Source organism: Zootoca vivipara, chromosome 9 (assembly GCF_965207765.1).
Source record: "Zootoca vivipara chromosome 9, rZooViv2.hap1.1, whole genome shotgun sequence".
Classification (NCBI taxonomy): domain Eukaryota; kingdom Metazoa; phylum Chordata; class Lepidosauria; order Squamata; family Lacertidae; genus Zootoca; species Zootoca vivipara.
The window spans coordinates 13,428,553-13,454,715 of record NC_142592.1 but is presented as its reverse complement, the minus strand read 5'-3'; the positions used below and the strand labels follow the sequence as shown (position 1 = coordinate 13,454,715).

Sequence of the window (26,163 nt, the reverse complement as noted above, 5' to 3'; positions counted from 1 at the left end):
CTGAGTTGGAAAATTCGCCACAAGTAATCAGAATTTTTTTTTTAGGAAAACCATGAGGAAGACTATCGAGGGAGTCGCAATTAAAATGTTAAAATAATAAGAACTGGGAAGTTCCAACTTTTCCCAATTTTCTTTTTCTCTTTTTCTTTTCTTTTCTGTGTTTTATGTCAGCAAATATGATTATGAAAGAGTTGGGGGATGCAAATCCCCATAACTCCTTCCTCCCTGTTCTCTCAGTGGCAGGGGGGGGATATGGGGGGAAGGAGGGAGGGGGGAAGCTGAACCCAACTCTCAATTGGACCCCTTTGATTCTTAAAGCACACGGGTTCCACTGGTGGCAGAAGTGGACCGGTGGGTGGAGGGAAAACGAAGGGACAGTGTTATATTATATGTTTTGTTTGTGTCTGTCTTGTTTGAAATCAATAAAAATCTTTTTTAAAAAAAAATAATGAAAAGTTTGGTGAAGAAGATAATACCCTAAAACGGTTAAAAAATAGAGTTATACAAAACTATAAAAATGTAGTTTCAGAAACTATGGATGAAAGAATTAAGGTGAATATATCCCAGCTGTATAAGTGAGTTGCATATCTGTTCTAGTAATTAATTTTCTTTCTTTTTTCCTTTTCAGTTAACTTCTGCAGAGCCCGAGTGTCCTGATGGTGTGGACATCGGCAAAGACACAGAATCTCAACTGGTGAAATCCCTGGGCTTACTGCAGCCCACAGATATACAGTCTAATGACTATTCAGAGTCCAAAGAAACAGAAACTGCATCTCAGGTACTTCATACGGAGCAAGCAGTTACTCTGCCAAAGAGTGAATCTGAACTTGGTCTGGATTTTGAGGATTTTTTACCAAAGCCTCAGGAAGAAACATTTGTTGTCCCCAGTCCCCAAGAGACCAACTTGTTGGATGAAGCCCTGCAGAATATCAGTTCAGATCTTTCCTTGCACGGTCAGACAGATAAAAGCAGTTCTGCGCCAAAAGGTGCGGCAGAAGGTGAAACCGGTACCCAAGTCTCCGAATACGACGGGTATGACTTTGATACTGTTCTCAGGCCTTCAGTCTCACACAGCCATGTTGCAGTTGGAGAAAACGTCTTTGATGTTGAGGACAGGGCACCTCGCTGGAACATTCACGGCCATGCATCTGATGCAAATATTAAAATTGGGGAATACGTACCTGACGCTGAACCCTCCCAGCCGCATTCAAACCCTCATGGCCACTCCTCGGATGCTCACATCAAAATTGGACAGTATGCCTCTGAGGTCGAACCTAGCCGCCCACGCTGGAATATCCACGGGCATGTCTCTGCAGCTCATATTCAGGTTGGAGAATATGCCTCTGAGGTGGAGCCTTCAAGGCCGAGGTGGAATATCCACGGCCATGCTTCGGATGCCAATATTAAGATTGGCGAGTATGTGTCAAATATAGAGCCGGCTAGACCTCGCTGGAACATCCATGGCCACTCGTCGGACGCTAATATCAGAGTTGGGGAAAATACGTCTGATGTCGTGTCCTCTCGACCTCGGTGGAATATTCATGGGCATGCCTCTCAGTCGCACATTAAAATTGGAGGCATGGTTTCTGATTCGGAGGCTTCCGTGCCTCGATGGAGCATCTTTGGCCATGCCTCACAGTCAAGTATTCAAATAGGAGAGTGGACTCCTTCAACTTTTAGCGATCCGATACCTCATCTTAAAGCCGTCTCTGGCCCCGCATTTGACTCTACAGTTCAGACATTCCTGTATAACGGAGAATTCCCTACAATCAAAGAGCATGATACAGGACAAGAGTCGATGCCTTCTGATTGTGTGTTGAGTGATAACGTGGATGAAAAGCCACAAAGAAGCCTAGAAGAACAGGGGGGTGAGTGGCAATCAGTGAACAAATTACTTGGTAGACTTCCCCCCCCCCTCCATTATTAAGAGCCCTAAAATAGAAGTCTATTCAGGCCGAGACGAACCAGTTAGGATCCTTTTGTCTTCAGTGGAAGTCAGTGGGCTTACATCTGGGCAGGTGCCTTAGTGGGTTTGTGGTCAGGCTATACAGTCGTACCTTGGTTTTCAAATGGAATCTGTTTCTGAAGTTTGTTCGATGTCTGGAAATGTTTGAAAACCAAGGCGCAGCTTCCGATTGGCTGCAGGAGCTTCCTGTACTAGATCGGAAGCCGTATCAGATGTTCGGGTTCCAAATAATGTTTGCAAACCAGAACACTCACTTCCGGGATTACGGTGTTTGGGAGCCAAAATGTTTGAATTGCAAGGCATTCGACAACCGAGGTACTACTGTACTGAATAAAAACTTTATTTTAACTATATTTTAATGGGCACTTAAAACAGAAATGAATTAACTGTGCATGTTTCCTAAATACTGCTTTCTCTACAAAGGAAACCTAGATCCACAAAAATGCAAGAGATCATCGCCATTAAAAGACAAAATTCTATTATGAAAAAAAGAAGCCTAATAGGTTTTTTTTAATTACTATATTGGCGCTGAGTAACATGAGTGGGACACTAAATCATGTATTTGAAATGCTTGTGTCTTTTGTGAGGCTCTGTACATTTCACACTGCTTTTATATATATATTTGTCATGTTTCTTAGTTCCCTCCAGTAATAATTCCCCTCTTTTTTGGTTAATATAGTAATCCTAATGGATGATGCCAAAGATCTCACCACAGCGCCTTCTCAGGATGTACAGGTGAGGAAACAGCAACTTAAGTTACTAGCCCCCTACTCTTAAGTAGATGAATCTCATTGTGACACTCAAGTAAAATTACTGAAATAGTGGGCACGATGTTCCTTTGAATTATTTTAATTCTCCCCAATGTTATTCCCTATCTTCACTCATTTATATCTTAAGCAGAAAATATTACTGTCTTTACTTGCTAATTGGCTAGGTGTCCTCTGAGTTCCGTATCTGAACCCTGTTTTATTCACCCAGGGGCCCCTGACTAGGAATTTGCAAAAGTTCTGATACTGACTTGACAGATTGATTAACTAAAATCAAAGTGAAAAGGGCAGAGAGAGTAAAAATTAAGCTTAAGATGAGGATAACTCTAGCCCACGGATGTCAAACACAAGGCCCGGGGGCCTAATCCGGCCCGCCAGACCTCGTCATGTGGCCCGCGTAGCCACCGCCGACAGTAGCCGCTGACAGTAGTTCTGGAGCCTGTGATTGGCTGAGGGTAAAAACCGGGGGCGGGGCTGCAGGTGGAGGCCGGGGCGCTGGAGCCGCGCTGACGGCCTTGGCCAGGGAATTTCAATTTCGAATGAGGCTGAGGGAGGCGGTGGCACAGCGGCCAGACGGGGAAGTGAGATGCAGGAGGAGGAGGAGGAGGAAGCCCGCCGAGGAGGTAGGAAAGCCCTACAGGCGCCGCCGGCAAAGTTGGTGCCGGGACGGAGCAGCGCTGGATTTTTTTTTTGCGGGCTTTGCTGTTGTCTCCGAGAGCGAGTGAGGTGGCACTGGGGAGCCGCCGCCCGCCGCTTCCCTTCCTCTCCTCGGCTGCATCCGGGAGGTGGGCGAGCGAGCGGGCGAAAGGGACGCGGAGTGAGCCTGAGGGGGAAGTAGGCGAAGCGCAACAGCCGCTCTCTTGATGGAGCCGGGTTTCTCTTCCCTCTTCCCCGTTTTCTCCTCATAGACACTCGGGAGGGGGGTGCCTGGCTTTTGCTCTGCCCCCCACCCCCGAGCTGCCCTTTGGCTTCTCAGTTCCGGCGGAGCTGCTCCCCAGGGGGCAGCCGGGAGGGAGGCAGCGACGACGGCACGGGTTCCTGCTCTTCCCGCTCTGCCGCCGCCTCCTCTCAGCCCCTCGTGATGTAGGGCTCCAGATGGAGTCGCCTCACGGTTTGAGTAGGTGGGAGGGGAATTTTTTTGGGGGGGGGGAGGTTTTCAAGCCTTCTCTGCCTGCAGTCCCGGTAGGGAGAGGCGGCGGCGAAGACAACAACAGCGCGGGTGGGGGGAAGAGCAGCTGTGAGGCGAAGATGCACATCCGCTGGGGCTGCCGCCGCCTTCCTCCTCGGGAAATCCGCTGCCCTCCCTCAGCGCGAGGGGAAGGGACTCTGGCGCTGAGGAGGGAGGATGCAAAAGCAAAGCAGGGAGTTGGCGCTGCACCGCATGTTCCTGCCCCTCTCCAAAGCATGGGGTGGGTTGCAGCGTGTGGCATCCTGCCTAGCGGGGTTTGGGTGTGCGCAGGGCGGGAGAGGGAAGCCCTCTTTCCATCTGCAGGTTTTTAATCCCAGCAGTGGCTTTCTCCTTCCTGCCGAAGGTTTAGTTGAGCCCCCCCCCCCGGAAGCTGTCGATCCCCACCTTTTGTTCAAATTTCCCTCGTTTACATCCCCTCCCACACACGCGCCACGACGCAGGAATGTGATCCGCGTGGGGGCGGGAATGAGCTTACATTATTACAAAAAACAGTAATAATTGAATGCAGTGACAATAATTTATGATAATAAAGGGTGGACACATAGTCCTACAGACACAACCGGCCCTTTGAGGGTGACCAAACTGCTGATGCGGCCCCCGATGAATTTGAGTTCGACACCCCTGCTCTAGCCCATTTTCTCATACATCCTTTAACATATGTGATTACAAGCAACACTATTGCTAGCAACAATGCTGAGGAAGGCTGCTTAAAAAGAACCTTGCAGATTCAGGAAAACCCAAGATGCGATGATAAGCGTGCTTATGCAAGAGTGCAAAGTCTTCTGGACAGGGTGGATTTGATTTAAATCAAATCAATTTAAATCACGATTTAAATCACTAGTCAGTAAGACTTTATTTAAATCTCTTTTTTTTAACAGAAAGACTCATTCTTGCTGGTATAATCTTAATATTTACAACCAGATGAAGGTTTCATTCATTCTTGGAATAATAAATTTTCAGAGTAGTTTTTACAGTTATATCAAAAATTACTAATTTGGTTATACTATTAGAAATACATAGACAGATAATTATGAAATTAGGGTGAGGTTTAATAAGTTAACTGTTTATATTTGGACAACTTTTCTGCTGTACTTCATTGGAAAGAGAAAATCATTTCTTTAATAACAATTTAAACAATTTATTTAACTAAAACAATAACATTATAGCACATGTATCCATGTTTATAAACTGATTTGGTTAAACGTTTTTTTTAAAAAAAAAAAAACTTAGACTGAGTTTTAGCACACATGAAAAACTTAAAACAAATCCTTATTTCCTGATGAATAGCCTTTGGACTATAATGTAACTTAAATAGAAAACTATCTTTATATTTTTCCTCCAAAAGCATTTTATTTTAAAAATCTGATTTAAATTTTTTTAAAATCCATTTTTATAAAAATAAAAATAAAAATTTATTATCCGTGCTTCTGAATCAAAAATGAACCTCCTTTTCTCCAATATCCATTCCACTTTTTTAAAAATCAGGTAGAGGAACCTGAAAAATCAACCGAATTGGTACTTATGACTCAGCAGATTTCTCTCTCTGAAGTCAGCACATCTGAAAGTCCAGAAGGCGTAAGCACCACTATTGCCAAGTGGAAGAAAGAGGAAGATTATGTGAAAGCCTTATCTGATCAGTATTGCCTTGAAAAATATCAGGACAGCTACGATTTCATGTGTGAGTACTCCTAACATGAGATGCATTAAGGGAATGGAACCACTTGATATGCTGTTACCCCTCAAGGAGAGTAGTGCTTGTGGAATTTTGTAGTCTTAGAGTCTCATTCACTAAAAACATTTCTGCGGAGTCTCTGTCCCGCAGTCAACTTGGGTCACATTTAAATGATCCAGCCACATAGCCTGGGGTCTCTTGAGGATGTCAATTCCCTTGTGGGGATCCACACATCGGGCCCCCACCTGTGCTGTGGGGGCATTTCAACTTTGTCCAAGGTGCTCAGAGAAAAGCTGCTCACACGTGGTATGGGTAGCATCATCATCATCATTATTAATTAATTGAATTTATATACCGCTCTATAACTGTTCATCCAGACAGAAAGGCTTTTTGGTGTGCCATCATGCTGACTTCGCACACTTGGTATCGTTAAGGCACGTAGAGATTGTGTCAGTCCTTTGCGGATTCTCACGGGTCCAAGTAAGTAGCAGCAGCCTCAGCCTCGGTGTAGCACCAGACTGCACCAGTGTTGTGGCACAAATTTGTGCAGGATTCTGTAGACCTCATTTGGTTAAACTCTAAATTGCATTCACTTGTACCCTTTCCTCGTTATTAATTACCTCTGAAATGCCCTGCCTCCTGATATTAGAATACCCCTCTCACTTTTCTTTTGAAACATCATTCAAATAGATTTTTGTTCACCCGGTTTTAGATGTTTTTTTTTAATGGCAGGCACTTCCTTCGCCAATTGAGAGGCTTTTCTGAATGTGTACGGTGTGTGTGATTGAGACGGATATACTTGGGCAGAGGTGGGGGAGGGGTAGATGTACGTGTGGCCCTGTGTGTGAGGAAATGGGGGGAGGTATGTACGTATGAATGTGTGGCCAGAGAGGGAGAGATGTATATGTGGCTGTGCATATGTGAAGTGTGTGCAAGAGAAAGTGTGGCCACCTTGTGTATTTTATCTTGCACTGGAAGAAGGAACGCTCCCTGTTATTAAACAGCAACAGCATTGTTGTCAGGGGGATCAGTATTGTTCGATCTCCACAATCACGATCAGCAGGACATGGGTGACTTCCAAGCATGAGGTTATCTTGGGAAACATGGAGCAGCCATAACCACTCTCTCTCTATTTTTGTGTTTTGCCGTGTGTCCCCCCCCCCCCCGGGGTGACTGCCACCCACCACACTTACTTGAAATTTGAAATGGGCTCACTGGCCGCAATGGTTGCCTCTAATTTTTATTTGCTGTATAGCATTTTGTTTTGAAAGTGCTTTAGAAACAGTAATCATTGTTTGTTTTTTTACCTATGCTCTAACACAGCAGAACTTCCAGTTTCCCATCTTCTGCATCATGTGATACCAAGATCCTACACCTTCCCTGTGGACCCATCAGCACAGTCAGCAACAGACGAAACAGCTGTGCAACTGAGCGAGCTCTTATCACTCCCAGTACTGATGAAACGGTCAATCACTGCCCCTTTGGTTTCTCAGTAAGTAAAATTTAGAAGTGATCGGTCAACATTGTAGTAATAATACAGCTTGCATTGCTGGTCATATTCTTTCCTTAATGGGAAAACACATGGATACATACATTGACCTTTTTTCCTTTTATTTGGATTTAGTAGTACATACTTCAGGTATCTTTTATTAGACGGCAATATTTAGTGGATCCTTAAACTGCAAATCATATTTCTTCTCCAGTCTTCTCTTTCTCAGGTTGGATGTGCCTCAGAGTTCTTATCCGCTGTCCATTCACTTCAGGACAGGGTTGTGGGGCAATTATTTTTCAACCTGAGATCCTTGTGGACCCTTCACCAACCCTCTAGGGCTGGCCAAAACTCCAAACACACACACAGTAAAAACTACAAACCCATTGCTGCCATTCACCCATTATGAAGATTCCCATGTATAATCCTATTTCTTTCAGTGGGGAATCAGGGTCATACACACAAAGAACCTGAAACGAGATTTGCTTCCTTCATTGAAACTGAGGGCTCTTCAAGTGGGAGAGCTCAGTATGGATTGGTCCCATTAAAGAAAAAAATGTGGCAATTTAAGTCAGATTTCAGAGTGTGTGATGAAAAGCATGCAGAGCCAAGAAGGGCCAGAGCAGTCTGAATCCTTGCTAAGGTGCTGGACTGGATAGGGAGTCTTGTGCTCCCTTTCTTCCTCATCGGAATTTCCATGCCCTTCAGGACACCGGGCAAAAAGGTCTGAACTTCGCTGCCTTGCCTAGCCTTGCGCCTTAATGGGGGGATGCAGATCATTCACTTGATGAGCAGGGAAGGGAACAATTTCCATCTGCGTCAAAGCGCTAGGTAGTAGAGGTTTAAACTTCTCTTGTCCATTCCAGAGCCCTAATTGCAACGCAGGTCGCACTGCCTTTGCTTGGTTCTGCACACTTCCTCCCCCTGCACAGTGCAAACACTACCTACCACAGTGAACTATTGAACGCGGCCTAGCAGTGAAGGTTTGGTGTTCTGCTCTAGTATGAGAAACCATAAAGCTTCTAGTTAGAACATAGCAGCTGTTACAGATTCTGAACAGTGCAGAAAGAATTACATGCAAGTGTAATGAAACAGGTGAGAATGGGCAACAAGGATTTCTTTCAAAGGGCGTTTTCTTGACACCCTTGCTGCATCCTGTGTTTTTTGCAAGTGACTGCCAAAGGTACTGGCCCAATAGAAGTAGATTACTTGTAGGGAGCCTATAATTTGATTGTGGGTAAAGGATCAAAAGGTTGGCCATTTTTAATTTACCCTATCCATAAAGCTAAAATGCAGTTTTACCTTTTTATTTGCTTTTTTTTTTTAAGTAACTGGTGTTTGTTTTCATTTGTTCCTAGTGTTTCACTTGTGAACAAAGCCATTGTTGATTACTATTTTGTGGAACTAAATATTGAGAAGCATTTTGGAGCACTAAGGCATTTTTTGTTGATGGAAGATGGAGAGTTTGCTCAGTCACTCAGTGATCTACTTTTTGAAAAGGTATTTGCATAGGCTTTTCCTTAGACGCCTGATTCTTGACTATATATCTAGTTGCCGGCATGTGAGGAAATCATACTACATGTGTATGTGCTACTAAAGATAGGGATTGTGTAACATTTGGCAGTAGTTTCAATGATCGCAACCTGAACAACCTCTCTTGGAAGTTTTAAATATAAGGGACTTTCTGGCTTGAACTGTGTTTGTATGAACATTTTTTTAAAAAAAAATCCCATTATCTACTTTGGAAAGTTTATTCTGACAAACAAATTCTCAGTATCTAATGTGTGTTCTAATTTCAGCTTGGATCAGGACAGACACCTGGCGAACTTTTGAACCCATTAGTCCTCAATTCCATTTTAAATAAGGCTCTGCAATATAGTCTCCATGGGGACACTCACTTGGCTTCCAATCTCTCATTTGCACTGAAGTACCTTCCAGAGATGTTCAAGCCCAATGCGCCCGATGCCCTAAACTGCTTAGAACTACGCTATAAGGTGAGAAGACACACAGAGTTGAGAAGTGAGCCACATTTTAAGATTCCCCTATGCATTGCAGTTAATTGTTCTCTGATGCTATTTAGAAAGGCATTCTGTTCTGTTAACTCTGACATAATCCTCATCTTAAACAGGCAGTGGAATATTCTGCTGCCTCTGGAGACATACAGTCACAATAGTTTTATTGGGTTTTTTTATAGGTTGACTGGCCCATGAACATTGTCATTACTGAAAACTGCATGAATAAATATAACAAGATTTTCTCCTTCCTGCTGCAATTGAAGCATATGGTGTGGACTCTTAAGGATGTTTGGTTCCACTTAAAGCGAACTGGTAAGTTAAATCTGAATACTTTTATTTAGCCTGAAAGCTAACCTGTTCAGAAAATTCAGATAAGTGAGTTAAATTTAAAGTCACTGTGTTTCCTATTTCTACCATATTTACTCAAATCTAATGCTCACCTTTTTTGGCCCAATTACATTGTGAAAATGGAGGTGCGCATTAGATTCAATGGCACATTTACATTTGCCAGCAAATACTTTTTTTTGTTTCAAGACTCTGAAAATTGAGATGCTCATTAGATTTGATGGTGCATTAGACTTGAGTAAATACAGTATATTCCATGAGAGTTTGATTATTCAGCTGCAAACCCATATAACTGAAGATGAAAGCAGTTAGCTCTGACACAACAGAAGAGTTTTGGATTCTCATCCAAACAGAATAAAAGAAAGGCTTCCAAGGGTGGTATTCCAGTTTGTTCTGTGAGTTATTAATGCAACAGCAAGAAAAGTAACTCCTGCTTCACCTAGTACATTGTAGGCATTACACAATACCATATTTGAAATACCACAGTCAAGGAAAAAAAATATTAAGTAGTTACACATACACATGCTTTCACCCTGACCTGCATAACCAAGCACAAAAAGACAAATGGATATATTGATTGAGGGTGAGTTTATGAAAGCCTGTTTCAAGGAAGATCTATTTGATTTCTAATCTGGTCCCCTAGTACAGTAGTTTTCAACCAGTGTGTCATGGCACCCTGGAGTGCCTTGAATGATAGTCAGGAGTGCTGCGGGCAACACTGGCCTCTGTCCCTTCTCGCATCTCTGCCTCCCAAAGGTTTCCACAGCTGTTTGTTGCAGTGGCCCTGGCTATGAGCTCAACAGGCAAATATTACCTCTGGGGCTGGCCAGGGGGTCCTTCCCAGGCCCCTTTGGGGCGCGCAGGGGGGGGGGCTCAGAGACCTGGGGCTGCAGCTGCCCAGCCGGCTCTGCAGGCAAGGGGTGACGTAACTGGGCTGAGCCCCACAGGGTTGCCGCAGAAAGAAGGGAGCCATGGACTCAGAAAGATTGAAAACCTCTGTCCTAGTAGTATTAAACCAGGATGAGCCTGTGGGCTACATACTACGATCCACCCCTTTGTGATGTAAGAATAATTTAAACAATTATTTTAAAACAAATCTGACAGCTCCTGTGGGTCCTCTACTGTGATGCCGTGATGCTAAAAGTGTTTTGTGCCCTTGCAAGATGCCTCAGAGATTTTTATATTTTAAGAAGAGTTTAGATTTCCCCCCCCAAAAAAAGTAACATAAAACATTGGTGTTTTTACTGACTGCTCCCAACATATTTTTGTGGTTCTTCACAAAATTTGTTAGTAAAAACTGACTATGCCCACTTTGCACCTTGGCTGCTTCTGCTTTGGCATGTGGGCCAAGAGTGGCTGTCCCTTTTCACGTGCTGCGAGTCATCCTTGTCGTTTTGGTTTTTCAGCTCTGGTGAAGCATGCATCCAACTCAGTTCAGTTTCGACAGCTCCAGCTTTATAAGCACGAAATGCAGCACTTTGTGAAAGTTATTCAAGGCTACATTGCCAACCAAATCCTGCACGTGACGTGGTGTGAATTTGGAAATAAACTGTCTTCTGTAGGGAACTTGGAGGAAATCTACAGAACGCATGCTGACTACCTCAACAAAGCCATCTTCCGGTAATAAGATTCCTTAACATAATGTTGCACATTTGCCTTCCCTTATAACTGCATGTAGAGATGGACAATTCTCATGTAACTAGAAAGTTGGGTGGACGTGTCTTTTATTTACGTAGGCTTCTGTCACCAGTTCTGCTGCCACTGTGACGTGGACAGCGAGAGGAACTAGTAGGCCCCACCACTTAAGTGTTGCAAATATGGGAACTTGGACGAAGGGCTAAGGAGAATTGCACTTTGCTTTCAACATATTTGCAACACCTGAGAAAGAGAACAAGACCATTTTTCTCTGACTGCATGCCTCTCCCCTCACCCAGATTATGGACTGAGGAAGGGGAAAGTGAAGTGGGAAGGAGCTGGACGATGGAGACAGAAATGTCCCCAAAAGCGGTGCCTGTCCCCGGGGGCCAAAGCAGGAAAATTATAGCACAGAGGAGAGCAGAAAGGCCTAAAGCTCTAAGCCCAGCCCCTTGGCGTGGATGCATATTGCCCCTTCACAATTATCAGACTAATCGTTTGAGGAGAGGGTGATACGATCCCCCCCTCCAGCTAGTCTGCATGGATCATTTATGGAGGGTGTCTTTGTGCATTTGCTGTGGGTGGAATGCCACACCCCCACTAGTAGGGCTGGGCGATAACTGCGAGCCAGAGTAACAGTGGCAGGGCTTGTTGAAGCAGAGGGAAGAACAAGCTGTATCACAAGCTCTGCAGTGGTATCAGGGCAGACTGCGATGGCGGTTTCACTCAAGCTGCCGCTTGTTTTTCCCTCAACACACTGGGCGCTGGTAGCAGGGGGGACTCAGTAGGCGTCAATTTCACCAGCGATATACTACTGAGTGAAGCTGTCATCGCAGTCTGCCACTAAATACCGGTCCTGGGTGATATATGGATATATAGGCCAGGCCCACCCACCACAGCTCATGGGCAAATGCATCCCTGACTTACAGTAGCAATCTGAAACAAGCTAAGTCTTAGTAAATGCTATATAGCACATGGCTGCATCTAGTCCATCAAAATATGTTATTTAGGATAACTGGCGAGCTGGTTCAGGATAACTATATCCTAGTACTGAAAGGCAAGAGGATACAAAGGACACAAATTCACTATATTACTGCCATGTTGTCTTTCCTATCCGAAACTATTCAAAAATTGCACCTGCAATCAAATGTTAGTAGGCATGTTCTTTAAGATGCTCCTAAACATCGCTGCAGATGAAAAGAAGTATTGCTGCTTGCTAACTTAATATAAATACCATCTCTTTTCTTTTAACAGAGGATTGTTGACTGAAAAGGCAGCCCCTGTAATGAACATTATTCACAGCATCTTCAGCCTCATTTTAAAGTTCCGTAGCCAGTTAATCTCTCAATCGTGGAGTTTCGATACCAGCAAACAAATGGCTGTTCATCCCAACTTTGGCTTAATGCAGCAGTCTTATAACACGTTCAAGTACTACTCCCATTTCTTATTCAACGGTAAGACTTCTGTTGTTGCAAGGATGGGAACCCGGGGGCTGTCTCCAAACTCCCCATCAGCCTCTGATAGCATGACCGATGGTAAGGGATGATGGAAGTTGTAGTCTAGCAACTTGTGGCGGAGGGGCACAGTTTTCCCAATTTGGGGGTATTGCAAAGATGTGTTTATACTCAGTTTGGAAATAAAAACATCCTCTGCACACGGCAGCTTTAGTGCAGGGGTTCCCAAACTAAAGCCCGGGGGCTGGATGCGGCCCAATCACCTTCTAAATCCAGCCTGCGGACGGTTTGGGAATCAGCATGTTTTTACTTGAGTAGAATGTGTCCTTTTATGTAAAATGCATCTCTGGGTTATTTGTTGGGCATAGGAATTTGTTCATACAGTGGTACCTCTACTTACGAATTTAATGCGTTCCAAACGTACATTCATAAGTCGAATCCCATAGGAATGCATTGGGAGAAAAAAAATGTAAGTAGAAAAAATTCTATCTAAACCGCATCCAAGATGGCGGACGGAGCTCCGTTCGTAAGTAGAAACATTCGTAAGTAGAGTTATTCGTAAGTAGAGGTACCACTGTATTGGGATAGTTAATTGGTGATATGTCACGCCCAGTCTGAGTCGTGACTGTGTTCCCATTATTTTAAACCAGCCCTCCCCCAACCCAATATGCTTCAGATGTTGTTTGACTGCAATTCCTATTAGCTCTGACCAGCAGGATCAATGTCATGTCTGAACCAGGCCATTGTGTAAAGCTTGCATGATCTTCAGCTGCACCTATAGAAGATAACATAGGTTACCTTACATTGGGGTCAGGCTACTTGTCCGTCTTGCCCAGTATTTGTCTCCCCTGGCTGGCAGTACTCTCCAGAATTGCAGATATAGCTCTTTAACATTGCTAGCTTCCAGGATGCCAGAGATTGAACTTGGCCTGTTGGCATGTACCGTGGTGCCTCGCACAACGAAAAACTCGCTAGACGAAAGAGTTTTGTGTTGCGTGAGGCATTCGCAAGACGACAAGGTTTTCTATGACCGCTGCTTCATCTTGCGAGGCGCAGCCATAGAAAGCAGCAAAGGAAGATCAGCTGTCAGCATGGGAAGCTGACAGCTGATCTTCCTTTGCCAGGGGGGACGGAGCCAAAGCACGTCGGTGCGGCGGCTGCCCCTGCCTGTCTTCCCCTTGGCGGGGGCAAGCAGTGCCCACCGCGCTTCGGCTCCGTCCCCCGGAGCCACCGCACAGCCGGCATGGGACGGGGCTTTGGAGACCTTCTCCGAAGCCCGGTCCCATGCAGGGGAAGACAGGCGGGAGGCGGTGGGGGGGGAGAAGCGCTTCTCTCCCCCGCCGCGCACTGCCGGCATGGGACGGCGCTTCCTCGGTGAAGGCAAGCCGGCAGACAACCCGCCCGCTTGCCTTCGCCGAGGAAGCCGAAGCGCAGGCAGGGTGGGGGGAAAGTGCAGGATCTTTCCTCCGCTTCCCCCCCCTGCCTGTCACACAGCAGGGATAGGACGAGGCTTCTCAAGCCCCGTCCCATCCCCGCTGTGTCCGTTTGTCGGAGCACCGGCGCGCTTCGGCTCTGGGACTGGCAGCGGCAGGCAAGAGAGCAAGCACCTGCCTGCCTTCCCCGAGCCAAGAGAGCAAGTTCCGCCGCCGCTGCCAGTCCCCCGGAGCCCTTAGGAACGCATTGTTTCAATGCATTCTTATGGGAAACCGCGACTCGCTAGACGAAAAATTCGTTACACGAATTGACCCATGGAACGAATTAATTTCGTCAAGCAAGGCACCACTGTAGAGTTCTACTTTCAGTCCTATGTATGCTTCCTCAGAATCTGGTGTGCTCAACAGAGCTTGCAGCAGCTGTAAGCGAAATCTGTAGAGCACTGTGCTTAATAGAGTTTGTTAGCGTGGGCAAGTGAAATAATATTTATGATAAAAGAGAGAGCAGATACCTAAAGTGTTCTTCGTTAGAACCTGTAAAAACAAATAGGCTCAACTGAAATGAAACCTCTGCTAGGACAAATAGAAGAGGGCAGCAGCTTGCGTACCTCATTGAGCTTGTGCACACTGTTAAGTGAGGAATATCAGGAGGATTTGAGGCTGACCGATCTGTATCCCTTGCCATATTAAACAAGTGTTCTCTTATTTTCTCCTCTTACAGTAGTAACTAAGCTTGTAAACAGGGGATACCAGCCTCACCTGGAAGATTTCCTGTTACGAATCAACTTTAATAACTACTACAAAGATAACTGAGCTTTCTTAAAATACATCGCAAACTAGTGATGGAACACAGACTCAGCAACCTGTTTTCATTAACTCTGGCACATTGAAAGCTGCCAGTGCCAAGATGCTTCTGTAAAGAAAAACATGTTTATCAAAGACAATTGAAGGATAGAACGGGATCCATGGAAAATATCATCGTAACTAGGAAGATAACGTCATTCCGCCCTGCTTAGCATGGTAGAAGTTTTTATTCTCTGTGCTGCAAAGCATGCTGCCAAGTGCCGATACAGCAATATGTGCATTAGTGTAAATTTGTTAATGTGTATATTTTTCCTAGTAGCATTGTGCAATCTTCTCATGTAAATGTGTAAGAAATAAAAAGCAAAGCAGAAACATACCCACTTGGTTGTCAGCAGTGTGTATTACTAACATCACTCTCAGGAAGCAGATTGAGAATAAGAGTGGCAACCCAGTGGAACAGGAAGTAAAGCACAACTAGTGATGGCCACAGACTCAAGGTTATAACTGGAATGAATCAATCGGTTTATTGGTGTACAAAGCTTAACGGCTTTACGAAATCTGGAAAAAAAAGCAAATTGCATATTCTGAAAATTGATGGAAATAAAGCAACTAAGGACTGTGATAGAAATTGCATTGCATAAACCAATTCATGGTTTAATGGAATGCACTAATCATTGCATTGACAACAGCAATTAGAGTTAATGACATTGTCTCCTAAATTCCTCCAGCCTATTTAGTTGTAAAACCCAAATTCTAAAGTCTCCCAGCTTTGGTAGCAACACACTTTTTTCTGTCTAGAGCAGTAGGCAAGGATTTTGCAGCCTCCATTCAGCTAGGCAAAGCATACAAAGCTGAGCAGATATCAAGCAACAGCAATAAAACACCACTACTGTCTTGCCTGTTACTAAGCAAGGCCTTTAATTTTACTTCCCTCCTTTTCATCCCCTCTCTTCTCTGCGCTGGGGTTTGATGGAAATATGGGTGGGTTCCTAGCTAATTTGTTCTACAGGGAACAGTAGAAGTACGCCTAGGATTATGACTGCACTAAAATATATGTTCCTTTTTACTGAAAATGGTTTCGGCAAAAAGGGAGGGGAAGGGGATTATGTCTACTGAAAAACTAGAAAGACTTCAACAATTAGCAGAAACTTCATTTCTTAGATCAGTCAGATTTGCTATTAAGCAGTTGACATTCATAGTAACACAGGGATGGTTTTGTACTAAAATTGCTGCAGAAAGGGAAATGAACTCTCAAGCCACCTCAGGCTGGAGAGTCTGACATTGTTACAGCTAAGTACATTTTATCTTGAGTTCACTAAATAGCAGTGAATCAGTATTACTCCATGTTTTCCAGTACACGCCAGATACCCAACCTCTACAGCTGTGTTTGGGATGCCACATCCCGTTGAGATCCGCCATGCCGCAGTTACTGAACCACCACCCAGAACCGTAGAGCTCGCCAGCGCAGCTGTTGAATGCCTCATCGCCCTTAAAACATGGGCCACAGTCGTCATTGTCACTATCAACTGCACTGAAGAAATGGCCATCTTGACTCTCAGAGGGTTCACGGCCTCTGAATGCATCTCCTAAACCAAGAAAAAAAACCCTAAATTTTAGTCTCGTTAATTGCCTGCATCAGGGCATTTGGGGCAAAGAGAGGCAAATTCTTATTGGCTTACTGGTAAACTCTTGCTTTTTCATGCAAAACCATTTGCAGTCGTTTTCGGTCATCAACAGCTATCAGTCAGTCAATCACCCACTTCCACCACCCTTCTGAGTGATACCCCCTTCCCTCCCCACCCCTTCTCTACATAAGCGCCTGGGGACGCCTATTTCAGTGTATCTGAAGAAGTGTGCATGCACACGAAAGCTCATACCAAAATAAAAACTTAGTTGGTCTTTAAGGTGCTACTGAAGGAATTTTTTTTATTGTACTGGTATAATTTGTGTTTCTTCAAGCTTTTTCCACAGTACTGCTTTTTATCTTTTTGGTAAAATAAAATAATTCTAACTGCCATAACTCTGGGGATGTCAACATTACAACACACCAAAACAAACACACACGTTTTTTTAAAAAAAACAGCAGGCTGTTCTTGGAGCTTTCACAAACTGTATTGAACTTGATAAGTTAACACACCTTTTTAAGGTGCTGGTTTTGACCTTTAAAGCCCTATGCGGCTTGGGATCCTCGTACCTACGGGACCGCCCTGCAGAGGACCTTAAGGTCCACAAACAACAATATTCTGGAGACCCCGAGCCATAAGGTGGCTAGATTGGCCTCAACTAGAGCCAGGGCCTTTTCAGTATTGGCCCCAACTTGGTGGAACGCTCTTTCCCAGGAGACCAGGGCCTTGTGGGATTTGTCATCTTTCCGCAAGGCCTGCAAGACAGAGCTGTTCCGCCTGGCCTTTGGGTTGGATTCATTCTGACCCCTGTGTTTCCCTCCCTCACGGTTTGGATTTATGGACTACTTAAAATGAGGCTGCATTTTAAATTTTAATATTGTATTTTAATCTGTATTTTAATTAATTGTTTTCCTTTTTTATGTGTTATTGTAATTTTACTGGGGAGGGGGTGGGGTATAAATTTATTATTATTATTATTATTATTATTATTAACAATCTTAACCACGTTGCAATTAGGTGTTGTAGAGCAGCTGGCATTCTCCACTTGGCTCTGAAACTGCCTCATGGTAACTAAAATGCCCTTGCAAACTATAGTATGAATCAAATTACCAGGTATTTGCTTCAACGCAGCCCTAAATTCGTATTGTTTGGTTATCTGAAGAAAACAACAAGAGTATGGGCTGAAGCAAATGTGGAGAACTTTCAGTCCTCCAGAAGTTACTGAACTACAAGGCTCATTTGGTCGAGCAAGCATGGTTATTAAAGGTTGATGAGAAATGTAGGGAAGCAACATTTAAAGGACCAAAAGCTTCCCACACATGAACTGAAGGCGTAGAAGTGGCAAGATGTCCCTTATCAACTGCCAGAACCTGTGCAGCATCTAAATGGAAGTGACTGGAACAGTCACCTTCATGATACTGTATCCCCACACTCTTTGATTTGATTTTCAGAGGGATTTCCCTTTTTGCCCTGCAGACCCTCTCCATTTGCCACTGTGTCCTGGGGAGGGGGTTCCCCAGATCACGTAAGCTGTTTTTCTAGAGGGTGTTAGGGGGAGGGGGAATCAGCAAAAATTATATCTCCCATTAGTATCCCCTGAATCAAAATTGATTTTGAAAGTGCAGTTGGGTAAGGACCATATATGAGTTGTGTGTGCATTTCCCCTTTCCTTTCCTTTGTATTAAAATTATTTTCAATTGCAAAATGTACCGATACGTCTTTAGACTTAATGCTAAAATTATGGTTATATCCAGACACTACACACCTACAGGCAGCTGTATTTATTTAAAACCATGAATGCATTGTTACCAGGCGAGAGTGACTCCAAGTGGCTACAATGGCTCTGGAAGGTTAATCCTGCCTGAGAAGCTGCTTCAGGAAAATCAGAATTTTATTCTAGGGGTGCAACCCACCAATGATGTCTTTGTTTTCTAGCTTACTTGGATCTGGACCTGATTTTGAGGGATGCTAAACTGATAAACATGGGGGTCATTGCACACATCACTGAATTTCTTACCCACATTCCCACTGTATTCCCCCAAAGAAAGGCGGTATTTTTTATCTTCGTTGCCAATTTCAAAGGTCTTGTATACAGCATAGCCCTTCTTCCCTTTGCAGTTTCTCAGGTCCACTCGGAGCTCACATTTTTTGTCTCTCTGGTGGGTCAGAGCATGAATGTAGACAAGCCCTAGCCAATGTTCAACTGGAAAATATAAAGTTGTGTTTTCATGTATCCATCGCCAACTGTACATAATCTTGAATGCAAGGAAATAAACACCTGCAGTTTTGAGAGCCACAACAGCTTTCAGTTTCCTACTTAGGGACGCGGGTGGCGCAGTGGTCTAAACCACAGAGCCTAGGGCTTGCCGATCAGAAGGTCGGCGGTTCGAATCCCCACGACGGGGTGAGCTCCCATTGTTCGTTTCCAGCTCCTGCCCACCTAGGAGTTCGAAAGCACGTTAAAGTCCAGGTAGATAAATAGGTACCGCTCCAGCGGGAAGGTAAACAGCGTTTCTGTGCGCTGCTCTGGTTCACCAGAAGTGGCTTAGTCATGTTGGCCACATGACCCGGAAGCTGTCTGCGGACAAACACTGGCTCCCTCAGCCTATAGAGCGAGATGAGTGCCGCAACCCCAGAGTCGTCCGCGACTGGACCTAATGGTCAGGGTTATCTTTACCTTTACTTTCTACTTCTGTGTACATGGGAAAGGATCATAGCAGAGGCTTTTGAATGTGGAAGGTCCCAGGTTCAATCCTTGCCACCTCTTGAAAATAATCAGGTGGCAAAATGGGACGGGGCAAAAGACCTGCCTGAGACCCTTGAGAAAGGCTGCACATGTAGGTTGGCTGTTGAAGTTAATCAATAAGATCCATTTGTGCACATAGTATGATGTCTAAAGGTAAGTCCACAGATCGAGGGAAAGATTTTAGTTGAGGGGAATAATTTACTTACAATCAACATGCCCAAATCCTTTTTCATATTCAGACATCCACCTCAGAAAGTTCTCAGGTCCACCATATACCCCTTTTCCATCGCGTCGCTGGATAACAGTCCATCCACCGTCGTATCTTCTTTCACAGAATACCTAGAAATTTACGTTAGTAGGTAACCAATCTGAATTATAGGATCCTAAACACCTTAAGGTAACCTGCGGCTGCTTAGGACTTCAGGTTAATATCAGCACTTTAATTTGAAGCCAGAAACCAACAGGTAACCAGTAAACCTGGTGTTGGGTCGGTGTAATACGATTCAGCCATGCTGCACTAACCAACAATCTTATGACTATATTTTGAACCAACTGGAGTTTCAAATATGTCTTTAAGACAACCCTATGGAGAGAACATTTTAACCAACTTGGATGCAATTAGGGTACAAATCAAAATTGCCTTCACGAGGTATGGCCAGACCTGGCAAACCAGATGAAACATATAAAATATGGCCACAAACACAACTTGAATATTCAAGGACAATGGTGGCTCCAGATGTACACCTAAGCTGCACACTTGACCTTTCAGAGGAAGTTTGGAGGCAGGTTGTACATCACCTCCCAGCTCTCTCGATTGACTGAATTAAGTTCTTCTCCCCCCCCCCCCCCCGCCAAGACCAATTCCGGATATTAGTTCAAGTTTCCAATGCCTCTCCAGGATCAGATTATGGAAGTAAGAGGTAGATCTGTGTGCCATGAGTATACAGGCCCAGACCTCCAGATCATGCAGGTGTTCAGAAGACAAGGCATTTGTAAAAACAGGTGCTCTCAATAACACTTCATCAAAAATGGAACCTGTGGCTCAGAATGTAATTGTAGAACCATACCTTACCTCAAAAGGCTTATGAAAATGCTTTGGTTTGATCCAGTAAGTTCCGCTGGAGAGAGATGCATTGGCAGCAAATATTGCTGTGCAATCAGGCCCTGTAATGGAAAGAATGAGTAAGGTTGATGAGACTCCTGCTGCTCAGAATGTGAACAGCAAAATGGAGCCCTGGAATTAAGGGCAGGAGCCGGTTGATAATAAGGTGGAACCTGATGGAATAAGGGCAAGGTCAGTGGTACCTGATGAGAGTCAAGGGAAGCGGGTGGCTGGGCTTAGGGACATGCAAATCTGCCAGTTTCAGTTTCTCTGGGTTTCTCATTCTTCCTGTCTCGAGTTCAGTTCCTTTTTATACCAACTAACAAAATTTCTTTTTAAAAAATCCTCATGAAAATGCATCAATGTTGAAGTGTGAATTTTCCCTAATATACACGCCGATATGCTGTTTTGCCTAATGCATACAGTTTACCATAGTCAATCCATTTTTCCAAATATAACCTATAATTGCAATGCTATTTTGCTAATACATGCTTTTATGCACACTGAACCTTAGCGTATGCATTTTTGCACAAATTACTAGGCACTGCAAAATTCACAGAGTGCAATTTTCAAAGGCTGGATGTGTTTCAGTTCCTCTATCGTTTTATAAAGTGTGGTTCACCTTTATATGTGAACTGAAGATAAATTATTCCCCATCCCTAGCTGTGCTTGAGGGAAGCGGGGTGAAGCAAATGGCAAAAAGTAATTACTAATTGCATCCAAATATATAATTACCTATTCTGGTATGCATATGGGATATTATGAGCCAAGCATGATTTGTTTCAGAAACTTGGGAATTTATGCATTCATCTGAACTTCCAAAGACTCCTCCCTGATAGCGTAGGTTTCTCAGTTAGAAATATATTCAGCCAAATGTGTGCAGAATCTCCTGCCAGACCTTCCCATTAAAGCTGCAAAGTTTGGGGATGAAGCTGGCAGAGATGGAGACACCGGAGGCTGAGATGGCATGTGTGGGCCCAATTCTTCCTCCATAGGCTTACCAATGAACACCCAAATAAAGTTTAAAGTGTGAGAGACCAGTTTCGTAGCCTCCTTTTGCTCCTGGTTTTTCAGCTATAACTTTATCTAGCTAGTTACAGGTAGGAAGCCGTGTTGGTCTGACGCAGTCAAAACAAAATAAAAAAATCCTTCCAGTAGCACCTTAGGGACCAACTAAGTTTGTCATAGGTATGAGCTTTCGTGTGCATGCACACTTCTTCAGATACACTTGAAACAGAAGTGTCAGACAAACTTAGTTGGTCCCTAAGGTGCTACTGGAAGGATTTTTTAATTTTGTTTTATCTAGCTAGGATGAGATCACAGGCCCAAATAATCCATCTTGTTCTCTTAAGGCTGACAACATTTAAGCAAAAACCTGAGCCAGGAATTTTGTGAACTGGCCATATTTTGTCCTTCACACAGGCTGTGTCAGGGTGTGTTTCCTCCCCGGTCCTTGAAGGATCAAACAGCGGTACTGTACTTAATTTCAGAGTGATGCAGCACATAGGAATAGCTTGCATTAAGTGCTGTTAATGAAATGGCACTCATCTGCAGCAGTACATGCAGAGAAGAATAAGAAGTCATTCTCCAGCTCTTTTCCTTCCTTATTATCTCTGCTGTCAGCCGCTTTTCTGTCTGAAGTGTACATCAATGCGAGGAATAAGATCTCTAGCCAGCAACACTTGCGAAGGCCATCAGAACCACCAAAACACTATGTAACACTTAATTAAAAAACAAACAATCCCGCCCCCCACCATGTCACATCTTGCCCCGTTTTTCGCAGTGACCAACCTCGCCTGTGTTTGCACCACTTTGCTTCCTCTTATAACTGGTTACAGGAAGCAAAGAGGCTCTGCATTGCAGAGGTTGAGCTACAACCCCTGGGGTCCCTTCCCAACTCTACAAACAATTATATGCCTCTCAATTTAGTTCCTTTTTAAGAAGCTATTGTGAATCAAGGCCCCAGTCACATGCTTATCAAACTGGGATGTCCCCGCACGTTGTATGAAAATAAGGTTAATGATCATTCAAATATGAACAACAAAAAACCACCTACCTTGAACTACCCGCCGTGGTTGTGCCTGCAGAGATCAAATTATGTTTATATTACACCGCTGGAAACACTACAGTTGTAAAAACGAAATTTTCTAACTTTACTTACGTACAAAGTTAAAAACCATTCCTGTGTCTTCATGCAAAAACAACCCACCTCTCCCCAAAAACCGCCACTGCTGTACAAAAGTTTATATTTGAGATAAGCAGACCTCACACCAGTTCTGTTTTTCATTTTGGAGAAAGGTGGAAATCTGCAACTCCCTTGCACCTTTTTGCAACAGGACTGCTCTCCTCTCTCTCAGCTCAGCCTTCCCCAATCTGTGGACCTCCAGGTGATGTTGGACTCCAATTTTCAGCAGCACAGCCAATGGAAGCTGTAGCCCAACATCTGGAGGGGATCAGGCTAGGAATTGTTGCTCTAGTAGTTTCACCTGGAGGACAGCCAGCAAACTGAGTTTTTAAAAGGGGTACTGTATTCCCAGATGAAAGGAAGTTACTTCTTCTCCAGTTAGGCGACTTGTGAGGCAGTCTTCTTTAGCAAAGACTGGCATTCAGAATAAACTCCTTCTGCCACATTTCCTCTCATCCATTCTCTGCTGTTTCCATACTGCCAGAGGCATCACAGCCAGACAGTAAAAGGGAGTCCCAGTCAAAGTAAAGCATCAATATTTGGCTTTTCTGCTTCAACCTGGGGTGGGAAATCTCTGGATCAGGGGTCAGCTGTGGTCCTCCAGGCCTCTCTATCCCACTCTATCTCACCTTCCCTAAGCCACACCTCCTCTTCCCAGCCCGCTCCCCTCCCCAGGCCTGCTCCATACCCTCCTCAAGTGCCTCCACCTTGCTGGAATTTGTCCCTGAGCCATGGTAATGCCTCTTGCTTACATGGCTAAGAGCCATGTGCTTTGCTCTACCTGCTTTTGCATCTGGCTCCAGTCCCAGGTCCCCCACAACAACGTGACCCTCAAATGGACAAAAAAATTCCCTGCCCTTGGGCTTCAAATGAAAGTGGCAATATATTTGTTTACTACCTTTGTCCCAGCTTGCTGAAAATCCAGAATTAATAAAAACCCTGCAATGCTCTTGATCTGGAAACACAGGTTCATTCTCATAACTAAAATAAAAATAAAAATACAGTATAGCTATTGCTTTCCATAGCAAAGTTCAGCTTATATTTTAGAAACCATAGAATCACTACAGCACATACTTGTGGTTCCCAGTTAGCTAAGTACTGCAGGCCCCTTGTTTTTCAAAAACCAAGCCATGGACCCACTACTTTTGAAAATGTTGATATTGCTAGCAAATGCCTGCCTGGGGCCAGCGTGGGACCGCCCCAGAGCTGAAGCATTGCCCTGTGCGCATTCCTGGCTGCGGATTCGTGCAGACCAGTGGCAGGGAAATATGCGATTGTTCTCCTCCGTGAAGAACAACACACACAGGTAATAAAGAGCCACAAAGTAGATCTATAACTACTTTATCGTGGGCTATATACAAATTCCATTCTCTGCTACCCAGCTCAGAAACTCAGAGCTGTGCATCTTGCTTCCAGTCACATCGAGAGCCAGAAGCGAAAGTAAAGTACAGTGAAAAACACCACATGGTACAAAGGTACAGATACTTCCTTTCCCACGGGTAAAGTCAGACACACAATCCACAGCATTCCTCACTGCTTTGAGCAGTTCGGTGTACAAATATCCCAACATATATCTCTATGGTAGCTTTTGGTGAATTTACTATGGCCGTTCCCCAAGAACAAGGTTGACAGTTGTCGGAGGAAACCTGGTTATCAAAATATGGGTACCTGAATGTCTTGCTCCTTTTGGCAAACATATACAATTTTAATCTGGGGGAGACAATATTGGGGGGAGCTTTAATTTCCCCTTCCCAGTGCCAGGTTGTGTCTAGGGCAAGCCAACAGCTACCGGTAGGAACCAGGAGCCATGAGACCAGCAAGCCAGTCAGGACCAAGGAGAAGTCATAATTGTAGGGGAAGCTAGGTTGCAAGAGTCAAGGAGCAAGCCTAGACTGATGTTAGAGGCAGAGGATAAACCTGGAAGTGGGGTTAAGGAGCAAGCCGGAGACCTTGCTGCTCAAGCAAAGCTCAGGTACAATAGGAAGCTCTCTTACAATCCTTCCAATTCAGGGGAATTCAGCAGTGAGCATGGAGGGCAGTCAGTCCAGGGCCTGACGGTACATTTTAAATGTGGTAAATGCTGCTCACAAACTCCCACATCACATTTAAATTAGCCCTTGTTTTATGGTAAAACCCCAGATTCACAAACGGACCCAGGTGGCGCTGTGGTTAAACCACTGAGCCTAGGGCTTGCTGATCAGAAGGTCGGCGGTTCGAATCCCTGTGACGGGGCGAGCTCCCGTTGCTTGGTCCCAGCTCCTGCCAACCTAGCAGTTTGAAAGCACGTCAAAATGCAAGTAGATAAATAGGAAACCGCTACATCGGGAAGGTAAACGGCGTTTCCATGTGCTGCTCTGGTTTGCCAGAAGTGGCTTTGTCATGCTGGCCACATGACCTGGAAGCTATACGCCGGCTCCCTCGGCCAATAATGCGAGATGAGCGCGCAACCCCAGAGTCGGTCACGACTGGACCTAATGGTCAGGGGTCCCTTTACCTTTACCTTTACCCAGATTCACAATACTATACCCACAAGGAAGAATTCTGTCAAGGAAACAGAAGGAGAGTCACTAGGGGACATTAATGGCAAGTGAATAAAGAGGGGCAGGACATCTCCATTAATTACAAGAATTACACGTTTATAAAAACAATCAGAGGGATGCTGCAATTATCACATCTAGGATCACACAGAAGCGTTAACCTCATTTTGTCTCTGTCTGAAATGTAAGACTGGTCATAGATCATCCAGCAACAAGAGAGGCAAAAAACAGTCATGACTGCTCTTATAACAGTTTAGCATTTTACAGTTATAAATTTACTGGTGTGAGAAATGAGTGTCTGTGTATGCCTGTCTGGTCACCGATTTGGCAAAGGCAATGCAAGTTACACTGCATCAAGAACTAAATGGAGAGAGGAGGAAATAAGAGATCATGTATTTCTCTGCAAACATGTAACCCACTTCCCCCTTACCTGGAAGTAAACTAGACTGAACACAATGGGACTTACTTCAGAGTAGGTATGTACAGGATGGTGCAATGAAGTTCCTTCTCCCCGATGCTAAGACTAAGAATGGTTATTAAGCAGGAAAAACGACAGACAGCAAATACTCTCCACTATGCACAAAATCCCTCCAGATTCACATTAGAACAAGATTTTTGAACAATCCCCCCCCCCAGTAACACACACACAACCTTGTTAGTGAAACCTTTGTCTCGGGTCCAGGCCCAAGGACACTCGATCACCTTTCCAGTAGGATTTCCAGAAGGGGGAGGCTGTGTTACTTTGCTGCTACAAACTCAACAGAATGTCTAACAGCAACTTAAAGACTAACAAATGTATTATGGCATAAGCTTTGGTGGACCAGAGCCCATTTCAGCAGATGCATTATCCTAAATTAGCAGGCAAATTGGCTGGGGTGGGCAGCAGGGGGGAGGAGCAGAGAAGGAATTGAGGTTATAGGCAAACACAAAAAGTGAGGTTATAGGTAAACACAAAAAGTACAGACTGTGACAATTACATTTAATGTAATTGTCGCAGGGTGTACTTTTTCTGGTTTCCGCTAATCTCATTGTTTACAACCTCTACCTCTCTTCCAAAGCATCTGTATAGACCTTCCAGTTTAGCCTAGCAACATATCTGTACAAAAACAAATGCCTTAAGTAAATCATTAAACTTGGACCCAAACTTAGTCAAGCTTAGAGTAAACGTGCTGGAATTAATAGAGCTGAATAGTTACAAC

At 44.3% G+C, this 26,163-nt stretch overlaps 2 protein-coding genes across 7 annotated transcripts in view; one reads left to right on the top strand and one right to left on the bottom strand.

Moving 5' to 3' along the window:
- TUBGCP6 (tubulin gamma complex component 6) overlaps positions 1 to 15,145 on the top strand; it is a 39,784-nt gene extending 24,639 nt beyond the window's left edge. For both annotated transcript variants that reach the window (XM_035126633.3, XM_035126634.3), the window contains exons 17-26: positions 629 to 1,868; positions 2,646 to 2,701; positions 5,408 to 5,600; positions 6,918 to 7,086; positions 8,442 to 8,583; positions 8,883 to 9,077; positions 9,278 to 9,410; positions 10,850 to 11,063; positions 12,333 to 12,532; positions 14,687 to 15,145. In XM_035126633.3, coding sequence (XP_034982524.1) covers positions 629 to 1,868; positions 2,646 to 2,701; positions 5,408 to 5,600; positions 6,918 to 7,086; positions 8,442 to 8,583; positions 8,883 to 9,077; positions 9,278 to 9,410; positions 10,850 to 11,063; positions 12,333 to 12,532; positions 14,687 to 14,778 — 2,634 coding nt within the window. In that variant the 3' untranslated portion in view covers positions 14,779 to 15,145. The remainder of the gene's footprint in view (positions 1 to 628; positions 1,869 to 2,645; positions 2,702 to 5,407; positions 5,601 to 6,917; positions 7,087 to 8,441; positions 8,584 to 8,882; positions 9,078 to 9,277; positions 9,411 to 10,849; positions 11,064 to 12,332; positions 12,533 to 14,686) is intronic.
- A 122-nt stretch (positions 15,146 to 15,267) lies between these two features.
- Positions 15,268 to 25,756, bottom strand: LOC118090664 (angiopoietin-related protein 5-like). Of its 5 annotated transcripts, none has more exons than XM_088676602.1 (7): positions 25,431 to 25,756; positions 23,326 to 23,408; positions 22,299 to 22,323; positions 20,213 to 20,304; positions 19,347 to 19,479; positions 18,412 to 18,597; positions 15,268 to 16,355 (listed from the first exon to the last, which is right to left on the bottom strand). In XM_088676602.1, the coding sequence occupies exons 2-7, from the start codon at positions 23,404 to 23,406 to the stop codon at positions 16,060 to 16,062; spliced, it is 813 nt and encodes a 270-aa protein (XP_088532728.1). In that variant the 5' UTR covers positions 23,407 to 23,408; positions 25,431 to 25,756; the 3' UTR covers positions 15,268 to 16,059. The 5 variants fall into 5 exon arrangements, with proteins under 5 accessions (XP_088532728.1, XP_034982532.1, XP_088532727.1 ...); XM_035126641.3 differs by having other exon boundaries at positions 25,616 to 25,756; XM_088676601.1 differs by having other exon boundaries at positions 25,630 to 25,756.
- Between the last annotated feature and the right edge of the window lie 407 nt (positions 25,757 to 26,163).